This window comes from Schistocerca serialis, chromosome 2, assembly GCF_023864345.2.
Source record: "Schistocerca serialis cubense isolate TAMUIC-IGC-003099 chromosome 2, iqSchSeri2.2, whole genome shotgun sequence".
In the NCBI taxonomy this organism is placed as follows: Eukaryota; Metazoa; Arthropoda; class Insecta; order Orthoptera; family Acrididae; genus Schistocerca; species Schistocerca serialis.
Window position 1 is genome coordinate 694,369,444 of NC_064639.1, and position 12,683 is coordinate 694,382,126.

Genomic DNA, 12,683 nt, shown 5'->3' on the forward strand with positions numbered 1-12,683 from the left:
GCAGACCGCGTGAGACGACGCTTCATCCAGTCCCAAACATGCTCAATGGGGGACAGATCCGGAGATCTTGCTGGCCAGGGTAGTTGACGTACACCTTCTAGAGCACGTTGGGTGGCACGGGATACGTGCGGACGTGCATTGTCCTGTTGGAACAGCAAGTTCCCTTGCCGGTCTAGGAATGGTAGAACGATGGGTTCGATGACGGTTTGGATGTACCGTGCACTATTCAGTGTCCCCTCGACGATCACCAGTGGTGTATGGCCAGTGTAGGAGATCGCTCCCCACACCATGATGCCGGGTGTTCGCCCTGTGTGCCTCGGTCGTATGCAGTCCTGATTGTGGCGCTCACCTGCACGGCGCCAAACACGCATACGAACATCATTGGCACCAAGGCAGAAGCGACTCTCATCGCTGAAGACGACACGTCTCCATTCGTCCCTCCATTCACGCCTGTCGCGACACCACTGGAGGCGGGCTGCACGATGTTGGGGTGTGAGCGGAAGACGGCCTAACGGTGTGCGGGACCGTAGCCCAGCTTCATGGAGACGGTTGCGAATGGTCCTCGCCGATACCCCAGGAGCAACAGTGTCCCTAATTTGCTGGGAAGTGGCGGTGCGGTCCCCTACGGCACTGCGTAGGATCCTATGGTCTTGGCGTGCATCCGTGCGTCGCTGCGGTCCGGTCCCAGGTCGACGGGCACGTGCACCTTCCGCCGACCACTGGCGACAACATCGATGTACTGTGGAGACCTCACGCCCCACGTGTTGAGCAATTCGGCGGTACGTCCACCCGGCCTCCCGCATGCCCACTATACGCCCTCGCTCAAAGTCCGTCAACTGCACATACGATTCACGTCCACGCTGTCGCGGCATGCTACCAGTGTTAAAGACTGCGATGGAGCTCCGTATGCCACGGCAAACTGGCTGACACTGACGGCGGCGGTGCACAAATGCTGCGCAGCTAGCGCCATTCGACGGCCAACACCGCGGTTCCTGGTGTGTCCGCTGTGCCATTCGTGTGATCATTGCTTGTACAGCCCTCTCGCAGTGTCCGGAGCAAGTATGGTGGGTCTGACACACCGGTGTCAATGTGTTCTTTTTTCCATTTCCAGGAGTGTATTTTACTGCATAATTTGTTACAATGGTAACATATAGAGACAATATTTGAGAAGAAGCAGATTCAGCCCAGTCTAAAAAATTTATGTTCCATATATTTTCCCTCATTCACTTCAGTCAAAAGATGCAATAATGACATTACAAGCCTCATAATTTTTTTGCATAGCCTCACCAAACCTACACTATTTCATCAATTCCAGTAAATTTATATAACATGAGCTATTAAAAAATGACAATCATTATTTGACTGAACCACAATGCCAGTAAATGATGTACAATTAATGAAGATCAAAATGGTCAGATGTTGACAATAAAACAATCCAACCATATAAAGCCAGATCATAAAAATAAAATCCTAGGTTTATGTAACCAAATCACAGAGAAGTGTGGGGAAGAGTGTTTGGAAGAGATTTATGTAGTAAATAGTTTATATGAAAAATTTAACTATTTCTTTAACATATTCCTACAACACTGTTTTGTCTTTATCTAGTACCAGCAAGGGAGGACTCTATGTGTCTCAGAAGACAGGTTCTAGTCAAAACTCAACTACTAGTGAGATCGAAAAATCCTTCCAACATTAAAAAAGCAAAATACATTTACTACATACTAATAAGCTGGGGAGAAATACAGGTATACTACAGCCTCGAATGTATTGCTCCATAGCGACTTAGAAGGCAACATTACACTAATCACATTATGTTCAGAGGCCGTTAAGCAGTCTTTCTTCCCATGCTCCATATCCAAATAGAATGGAAAGATATGGTAATACATGGAACAATCTACATCTACATTTATACTCCGCAGGCCACCCAACAGTGTGTGGCGGAGGGCACTTTACGTGCTACTGTCATTACCTCCCTTTCCTGTTCCAGTCGCGTATGGTTTGTGGGAAGAACAACTGCCGGAAAGCCTCCACGCGTGCTCGAATCTCTCTAATTTTACATTCGCGATCTCCTTGGGAGGTATACGTAGGGGTAAGAAATATATTCGATACCTCATCCAGAAACGCACCCTCTCGAAACCTGGACAGCAAGCTACACCGTGATGCAGTGTGCCTCTCTTACAGAATCTGCCACTTGAGTTTGCTAAACATTTCCGTAATGCTATCATGCTTACCAAATAACCCTGTGACAAAACACGCCACTCTTCTTTGGATCTTCTCTACCTCTTCTGTCGACCCGACCTGGTACAGATCCCACACTGACGAGCAATACTCAAGTATAGGTCAAACGAGTGTTTTGTAAGCCACCTCTTTCATTGATGGACTACATTTTCTAAGGACTCTCCCAATGAATCCAAATTGTTCTGTTCACATACTCCCAGATATTTTACAGAAATGACTGCTACCAGTGTTTGTTCCGCTATCACATATAATCATACAATAAAGGATCCTTCTTTCTATGTATTTGCAATACATTACATTTGTCTATGTTAAGGGTCAGTTGCCACTCCCTGCACCAAGTGCCTATCCGCTGCAGATCTTCCTGCAATTTTCTAATGCTGCAACTTCTCTGTATACTACAGCATCATCTGCGAAAAGCCGCATGGAACTTCCAACACTATCTACTAGGTCATTTATATATATTGTGAAAAGCAATGGTCCCATAACACTCCCCTGTGGCATGCCAGAGGTTACTTTAACGTCTGTAGATGTCTCTCCATTGAGAACAACATGCTGTGTTCTGTTTGCTAAAAACTCTTCAATTCAGCCGCACAGCTGGTCTGATATTCCATAGGCTCTTACTTTGTTTATCAGGCGACAGTGCAGAACTGTATCGAATGCCTTCCCAAAGTCAAGGAAAATGGCATCTACCTTGGAGCCTGTATCTAATATTTTCTGGGCCTCATGAACAAATAAAGCGAGTTGGGTCCCACACGATCGCTATTTCCGGAATCCATGTTGATTCCTACAGAGTAAATTCTGGGTTTCCAGAAATGACATGATAAGTGAGCAAAAAACATGTTCTAAAATTCTACAACTGAACGATGTCAGAGACATTGGCCTATAGTTTTGCGCATCTGTTCGACAACCCTTCTTGAAAACTGGAACTACCTGTGCTCTTTTCCAATCATTTGGAACCTTCTGTTCCTCTAGAGACTTGCGGTACATGGCTGTTAGAAGGGGGGCAAGTTATTTCGTGTACTCTGTGTAGAATCGAATTGGTATCCCATCAGGTCCAGTGGACTTTCCTCTGTTGAATGATTTCAATTGCTTTTCTATTCCTTGGACACTTATTTCAAAGTCTGCCATCTTTTCGTTTGTGCGAGGATTTAGAAAAGGAACTGCAGTGCGGTCTTCCTCTGTGAAACAGCCTTGGAAAAATGTGCTTAGTATTTCAGCTTTACGCGTGTCATCCTCTGTTTCAATGCCATTATCATCCCAGAGTGTCTGGATATGCTGTTTTGATCCACTTACTGATTTAACATAAGACCAGAACTTCCTAGGATTTTCTCTCAAGTCGGTACATAGAATTTTACTTTCGAATTCACTGAACACTTCACGCATAGCCCTCCTTACACTAACTTTGACATCGTTTAGCTTCTGTTTGTCTGAGAGGTTTTGGCTGAATTTAAATTTGCAGTGAAGCTCTCTTTGCTTTCGCAGTAGTTTGTTGTTGAACCACAGTGGGTTTTTCGCGTCCCTCACAGATTTACTCGGCACATACCTGTCTAAACGCATTTTACGATTGCCTTGAACTTTTTCCATCCACACTCAACACTGTCAGTGTCGGAACAGAAATTTACATTTTGATCTGTTAGGTAGTCTGAAATCCGCCTCCTATTACTCTTGCTAAACAGATAAACCTTCCTCCCTTTTTTATGTTCCTATTTACTTCCATATTCAGGGATGCTGCAACGGCCTTACGATCACTGATTCCTGTTCTGCGCTTACAGAGTCGAAAAGTTTGGGTCTGTTTGTTATCAGTAGGTCCAAGATGTTATCTCCACGAGTCGGTTCTCTGTTTAATTGCTCGAGGTAATTTTCGGATAGTGCACCCAGTATAATGTCACTCGATGCTCTGTCCCTACCACCTGTCCTAAACATCTGAGTGTCCCAGTCTATATCTGGTAAATTGAAATCTCCACCTAAGACTATAACATGCTGAGGAAATTTATGTGAAATGTAATCCAGATTTTCTCTCAGTTGTTCTGCCACAAATGCTGCTGATTCGGGAGGTCAGTAAAAGGAGCCAATTATTAACCTAGCTCGGTTGTTGAGTATAACCTCCACCCATATTAATTCACAAGATCTGTCCATTTCTATTTCACTACAGGATAACCTCCTACTAACAGCGAGAAACATGCCACCACCAGTTGCATGCAATCTATCCTTTCTAAACACCGTCTGTGCCTTTGTAAAAACTTCGGCAGAATTTATCTCTGGCTTGAGCCAGCTTTCTGTACCTATAACAATTTCAGCTTTGGTGCTTTCTATCAGCACTTGAAGTTCCGGTACTTTACCAACACAGCTTCGACAGTTTACAATTACAATACCAATTGCTGCTTGGTCCCCGCATGTCATGATTTTGCCCCACACCCTTTGAGGCTGTTGCCCTTTCTGTACTTGTCCGAGGCCATCTAACCTAAAAAACTGCCCAGTCCACGCCACACAACCCCTGCTACCTGCGTAGCTGCCTGCTGTGTGTAGTGGACTCCTGACCTATCCAGCGGAACCCGAAACCCCACCACCCTATGGCATAAGTCGAGGAATCTGCAGCCCACACAGTTGCAGAACCGTCTCAGCCTCTGATTCAGACCCTTCACTCGGCTCTGTACCAAAGGTCCGCAGTCAGTCCTGTCGACGATGCTGCAGATGGTGAGCTCTGCTTTCATTCCACTAGGGAGACTGGCAGTCTTCACCAAATCAGATAGCCACCGGAAGCCAGAGAGGATTTCCTCCGATCCATAGCGACACACATCATTGGTGCTGACATGAGCGACCACCTGCAGATGGGTGCACCCTGTACCCTTCATGGCATCCAGAAGGACCCTTTCCACATCTGGAATGACTCCCTCCGGTATGCACATGGAGAGCACATTGGTTTTCTTCCCCTCCCTTGCAGCCATATCCCTAAGGGGTCCCATTACGTGCCTGACATTGGAGCTCCCAACTACCAGTAAGCCCACCCTCTGTCACTGCCCAGATCTTGCAGACTGAGGGGCAGCCTCTGGAACAGGACAAGCAGCCATGTCCGGCCGAAGATCAGTATCAGCCGGAGACAGAGTCTGAAACCGGTTCGTCAGACAAACTGGAGAGGCCTTCCGTTCAGCCCTCCGGAATGTCTTTTGCCCCCTGCCACACCTCGAGACGACCTGCCACTCTACCTCGGGTGAGGGGTCAGCCACACTGTGGGCAGTATCCCAGGCAGCCACAGCCATAGTCCGATCAGGGGGGTGCGTGGGATGCGCTGGCCATCCCCGAAAAACCCACGTCTGGACTCCCACAGTGATGCCCATTGGCAACAGCCTCAAGCTGTGTGACCAAAGCCAACACTACCTGAAGCTGGGAGCGAAGGGATGCCAACTCAGCCCGCATTCGAACACAGCAGTCGCAGTCCCTATCCATGCTAAATACTGTTGTGCAAAGAACGTCTGAACTTATCTACAGAGAGCACAAATAATTCGACGCAAAATTTAAACGGATATTAAAATACAAGACTGCCTAGTAAATTCAGTAATGCTGCTACTTGTGCACTGCTGACACACTGCTCAGTGGCAGAAGGCTAACTGTACTGTCAGTAACGTATAAAGATTATTTGAAAGAAATAAACAAATGACAGACGACTAAGCGACTTTACACATCACAGATATTAAAATACAAATCTGCCCCTGCTAATTACGAAACTACACAATGATTTGACAAATTTAACCAAACAAGTGCGCTAAGAAGACTTAAATAAATTTTCAACTTGACTACTACACTATGAACACTAAATAAGCCATTTGCTGCTACCTGCACACTGCTGACACACTGCTCAGTGGCAGAAGGCTAACAATGAGAAGTATTCCTACCGTGCAAAGTGGTTTGCAAAGCAGGGATGGAGATAAAATGTAAAACACTCTAGGGAAAAATCAAACAATCAGTATCATTATTAATCAAGGCTCAACAACAAACGACCAGGTAAATGAAATTAAGGTTTCACACAAACCATAAGTCACAAAATTCAGTGATTACTTACACAAAGTGTAACAAAGTACATCCTAATAATTAATTAAATAAAGTCACAACACACAAGAAAAAATGTAATGTTTACTTTGCCTTTTAGTATGGGTTTTATGGGGTTTTGTATTCTGATATATATATTCCTTGAAAATGTATCTAATGAGCCACTCATTCTACAAATAATATAATTATGGTCTTAAAGAGTCATGTTAGCTTTAAATGAAGTAACTAGCTGTTATTAATGTAGAGACCGAGAACTATTATTCTTTTATAGATATTGGTGTGGTCATGTATTAAGGCAACAGTAGGACATACACAGATATATAACACAACTGTGGAGGCAGAATCTTTTCAAATGTAGCTGTCTCATGCTAATTCTACCTTGATAAATTTAGCTTGTGTAAGTACAAACAGTGTATGGCAATGTAGCAATGTGTAACTGTTAGAGTTTGAGCAATATAAGTCAACTTGTAACTGTGGATGCAGCTCCATGGATGTGTGGAAAGAGGAGACAGCAGTTGAGGTAGTGACTGTGTTGTGAATAACCACTTTGCAGTAGACCAAATGCTTAACTCCCTCATTTGCCTTTTCTGACATAAATTTAATGACATTACACACAATATCACACTTTTCACTACAGCATAAAAAACTACAACTAATATGTGTGAAAAAATTGTACTATGCTTTTTGTAGTAGAGGTAAGTGTAAAAATGCTTATGTGCACTGATAGTAATCAATAGGCAACTGATGTTGCTGACCTTTCATATCAAAGTTATAGATTCACCCATTACACAGGAAAGTGTATATTCAGTGAATGGTCCACCTTAGCTCTGCAGAAGACAGAACATATTTAATTTCTAAATTATCACAGATTTTATTAGTGTGATATACTAATACAAACATGAAAACATTAGCATTGCTTTGACAAACCTCAAAAATATTTTCTTAAAAAATATCCACCGTAGCTCTGCAGAAGACAGAACATATTTAATTTCTAAATTATCACAGATTTTATTAGTATGATATACTAATACAAACATGAAAACATTAGCATTGCTTTGACAAACCTCAAAAATATTTTCTTAAAAAATATCCAGAAAGGTTTCCATACACAAATGGTATATCAAAGTCTTCCACAAACAGACAATATTATGAAAAGGATAGACTGCTGCTCACCATATAGCAGAGATGCTGAGTGGCAGACAGGCATAACAGAAAGGCTACTAAACACATAAGCTTTCGGTCAGAAGCCCTTCTTGTCTCCTTTTCATAATACTGTCATTATTTCATCCTGGATTGTCCATTGTTTGATTTTACACAAACTACAAACTGGCATGATTTCCCAGTTATTTAAATCTTTGATAGTTACATATATCATGATTTGTTTGTTATTGCTTTTTGTATCTGTATTATTGTAGGTATGCACCAGTGATATCTGCAGAAAAAGCGTATCATGAGCAGTTGACAGTAGCTGAGATAACAAATGCATGCTTTGAACCAGCAAATCAGATGGTAAAATGTGATCCACGCCATGGAAAGTATATGGCCTGCTGTATGTTGTACAGGTAAGCATATTTCTGTCATCCATAAAATGGAAAACAAGGAGAAGATAGGGTGTGGGGGTAATGGTGGACATATTGCAAACTTAATAATATAGTAAAGAGGAAAACACAGGTATGGTGTACACCATACAAAGAAACATTATTCAAAAGAAGTCATAGCCTGATTAGTATTCATTTTGTTTGATAAGAAACATCATCAATCACTTCAGAGACAAAGCTCATAGCATTCAATAAACAACAGGAAAAAAATGAATGTATAAGGGACAGTGAATTGAAAATGAGACAGATGGAAAAAAGTAAGTAAACTGCTAATTATTTCAAAAGTAATTGTCATAACTGTTAATACATTTATCCCACTGTCTGATAAGATTGTCAACTGTGTGTGTGACATTGTCTGTTGGTGTAATGATCAAATGACAATAAAATTATTATTGTTATTATTAATGTTATAATGGTAGCTTTGAAAAGTATGCTGCTGATTTTCTTCCTCATTATCATTCAGTCCAAGCTTGTGCTCCACCTCTAATGACCTCAGTGCCAATGAAACACGAATCTTTAATCTCTACGTATTTGTTTTCTAGTTGTAAAATACATTAGAAGCATTTCCTAACACTAGCAAGCTGGTAGAATACAGAGTTATCTGAAAACTATTGTAGAAAGCAAAATAGAGATGGAAGATGAATACATAAACAAAATTAAGGAAGGAACTGGAAATTTGATCATGAACGTGAAATGAGGGTAAATACTGGGAGAGCACATAGTATTAAACTGTGTTCAGGTCAGAGGGGATTGTGGGGATGTAGGAGATGCTGTAAATTTGGTTGTTTTGGGGGATGAGACAAAACAGCAAGGTTATTGGTCTGATGCTGTAAATCCTGAGAATATAGAACACTAGTAGAGTATCCAGTTGACATCTGTGGGATGACACACTCATTCATGTTTAACATTAAAAAGATAGAGAGATAAAAAGGAACTCCGTTACTGCATCCTAGTCTTGCAGCTAGGAAATAAAATAAAATTCTTCTTCTTGTCGTAACAGCTACTTCTTAGTCTCATACTACATGCATATCTTGCAAATGATAGCTGTAACTGTTGCCTGAACAGGTCCATATTAATTCGAATATGTCGCTACCAGTTGAAAAATTCAGTAACTATTATAAATAGTTATAAAACATTAAATTTGCAAGTCAGTAAGCCTTTTTCATATTGATGATAACATTACCTATTTATTTTAATCCAACAAACAATAACAAGCATCCATGTCTACTCAAAAACAACTTTAAAGCTGGGAAAGCTGCGAGTATTCTATCCATCACTCACAAGATTAATATAATGCAGGAAGATTGTGGTTTAACACCCCATTAACACTGAAGTAATTAAAGATTGAAAACAAGTTCAGGTGGGACAAGACTGCGAAACAAACCTGACCATGCCCTTTTCAAAGGAATCATTCTGACTGTCACTATAAGCAGTCTACATAGCTATCGTAGCCCAAACCAGGATGGTAACATTGGGACTTAAACAACACATCCCCCAAAAACTGATGCAGTGAGTACAATTCTGTGTGCCTTGCTTCTTTTAATAATGTTATTTTATTTCATTAATTGCTTTATTTCTTTCAAGATGTAATCTAGGTGTTTACACAACAAAACAAACTTTTTTCTGTACAATGCTTTCATTCTTCTGTAAACACTTTGCCTGAATTTTCAATTATTTTTGCAATGAGAGTTTGTTTAAAATCTGTACTTCCTTGCAGAGGTGATGTGGTGCCAAAAGATGTAAACGCTGCTATTGCGACCATAAAGACAAAGCGTACAATACAGTTTGTTGACTGGTGTCCTACTGGTTTCAAGGTGAGTAAATGATCAGAGGATACTTACTGTTGTAGTAGATTTTTTAAAAAAAATAAGTAAATAATTATTTGAGCAGCAGCTGCACAACAATATCATTTGGCAAAAAAATTATGCACTCACTAAAGAAAAAGGAGAACACTAAAAAGAACACTGAAGATTACTTTAAAAAAAAAAATCATTTAATTGTTTACCTTGGAAATTCAGACCCACTCTTATATTAGACCAGAGCACTTACATCTTAGGAAGTATCAATAGATTTACATATGAATCTTCCTAATAAAGCTGTTCATCAGCACCAAGCTTAAACCAAGTTCTGGACTCAACTGCCACTTCAGGGCACACTTTTAATCAATCAGGAAGCGTCATAATAGCATTCTCTTTGCTGATGACAGACATATCTATTCATAGCAGCTTTTGGGAATTTACAAGAGTAGATAACTGAATACTATTATAATAAATGTAGCACAAAATTAAAACTTATACAAGGGACAAGGAAATATAGAGAACATAAAGAGAAAGAAAAAAGAGGCAAAAAGTTAAATGTGACTAAGAGCTTGAGGGTAAATCATGAGACTAGATTGTGGTGGCCAGGGACCAAGTGAGAAGTGAAAGTGAGAAGTGAAAGCAGCATTAATGTTATTATAATTGTGAACTGTACATTAAGCTTTGATTTATCAATTTTTCTACATACCTCTGAAGATTTTACAAACATGTAAACGTTTTTTTAAATTACCGCTACCAGTCACAAACTTTGTCAACTATTGTATTACTTATTTATTTAGCGACATGTTTTGAAGGTTAAACCTCATCTTCAGGCTAAATAGCATTACAAAAACAACTTTACAATTTTTGTAATGCCATTTAGCCTGAAGATGAGGTTTAACCCTCGAAACATGTCGCTAAATAAATAAGTAATAGTTGACAATGTTTGTGACTGGTAGCCATAATGTAAAAATATCTTTACATATTTCTTGAGACAGTCACAGTCGAAAAATAGTCAAAATGGCTTCAGATTTTACAAATACTTATATGTAAAAAAGTTATTTGTTTGAGGTATCCTAATCATTTTTTGTTTTTCTGGTAACAGGTTGGAATTAACTACCAACCACCAACTGTAGTACCTGGAGGTGATCTTGCAAAAGTTCAGCGAGCTGTCTGTATGTTGTCCAACACAACTGCCATTGCAGAGGCTTGGGCAAGACTGGATCATAAGTTTGATCTCATGTATGCAAAACGAGCATTTGTGCATTGGTATGTTGGAGAAGGTATGGAGGAAGGAGAATTTAGTGAGGCAAGAGAAGATCTTGCAGCCTTAGAAAAGGATTATGAAGAAGTGGGAGTGGATTCAGCAGATGGAGAAGTTGATGAAGCTGATGAATACTAGGTTGAGTGCCTTTTTAAGAATTAATGAAACTATTTTACATCACCTTCATAGACTCAAATGTGGCCAACAAAAATTTTGGGGAAAATTTTGTCCACTAGTATAATGACATTGATTGAAACAGATGTTGGCAGTATATAATCAGCATTATGACATCAATAGTTCTTAATGTGCCTAGCATAAATGTATTTTACACAGAAATGTGATATTACTACAAATAATATAAACATTTTAGTGCAGTCATAGTTTGCAAAATGAAATATGCATTAAAACTCTACCATTAGTTGTGGAGCCATTGTGGAAACCTCTTGTCATATTGTATGAAGACCAGCAGTACTTATTAAGATAGCTATAGTGTGAGAAATATTTTAGCCACATTCCTTGCACATGTAAAGCCTCAAATTGTGGCTATATTTGGAAAATTAAGCCATAAGTATAACACCTGTTTTATAGGTTGTGAATAATTATGTTATTTAACATTCAATGGAATATGTGTATCAACTTGTGTCTTGTGTAACATGTGTATAGTGTAAGAATTTTAGTACCTTCACAACTTTAATTCAGTACATAAATATTTATTGTGCAGAAGTGTTCCACAATATCTTTTATCTTAACAGAGAATAGTTTTTACTATAAAAATTGCATATGTGGTTGCACATTTATTTTTAATACTTGACTGTAATGTTATAATCTCTTGAATAAAATATTCCTAGATTACTCAACAAATTTATTTATTAATTTCATTTCTGTATTTTCTTTCATTCTCATTGGACTATCCATTCACATTAACAGAATGGCATGATTCTTTGGAAGTAATCTCTCCCACTTTACATCAAGCAAATTTCATTGCTAAAAACAAAAATATGAAAAAATGGACAGGCTGCTTTGAACTTGTAGAAAGAAATGTATTACAAAATGGCTCACCTATTCTTAGTTCTTGGATTAGTGGATGATGGATATATCCTAAACTAGTGTGTCACTAAGGTCCTATGAAAGCAATTTGTGTTTGCTTTCTTTTAATGACCATTGTGTATCTGTATCATGCTGATTGCTGTGATGATTGCCTGTATACTCATATTTATGTGGGTGCAAGGGGCATGACGACAGCAAGAAGCGCTTGTCACTCACTCACCCCCCCCCCACCCCCACCCCCATCTCCCCACCCCTGCACCCCAATAATCTTAAGTTCAACTATTGGGCTCATTGTAGAATTATCTCACAAACAAACAAGCTGTGGCTTTAGCCTGTTCTGGCAGTGCATTGCCAAGGATGATAGGAATCACTGTGGTTTGAGCAGCTCCCACATCTCTTTAGTTTATTTGGTAGCCAAACTGTTCATGATAAGGTGTATCATTTCCTGAGACTCAGTGAAATTTTGGCTCTGCCCTATAACTAAGATATATGAAAATCTTCACAGAACAAAGACCTCAAACTTTTCTGTCAGTTACCATGAATGATGATCAAATTATTTGCTGAAAAGTATCTGTCCTCCACCCTGTCACACAGTCTGTCACCAATTCCCTGGGAACCTCTTCTTCTGCTCCTATTTCTAGCTGATATTCATCATCAGTTCCCAAAACCAAAATAATTGTAGTAGACCCTGAAGAA

The 12,683-nt window shown here is 40.0% G+C and overlaps 1 protein-coding gene across 2 annotated transcripts in view; it reads left to right on the top strand.

The window, feature by feature from the left end:
- Positions 1-11,743, top strand: part of LOC126457840 (tubulin alpha-1C chain) — a 106,418-nt gene extending 94,675 nt beyond the window's left edge. The window contains exons 6-8 of one of the 2 annotated variants that reach the window (XM_050094474.1): positions 7,698-7,844; positions 9,598-9,694; positions 10,782-11,742. In XM_050094474.1, coding sequence (XP_049950431.1) covers positions 7,698-7,844; positions 9,598-9,694; positions 10,782-11,078 — 541 coding nt within the window. In that variant the 3' untranslated portion in view covers positions 11,079-11,742. Of the gene's footprint in view, positions 1-7,697; positions 7,845-9,597; positions 9,695-10,781 lie in introns of both variants that reach the window. The other variant, XM_050094476.1, reaches the window with a different exon arrangement.
- The last annotated feature ends 940 nt before the right edge of the window (positions 11,744-12,683 follow it).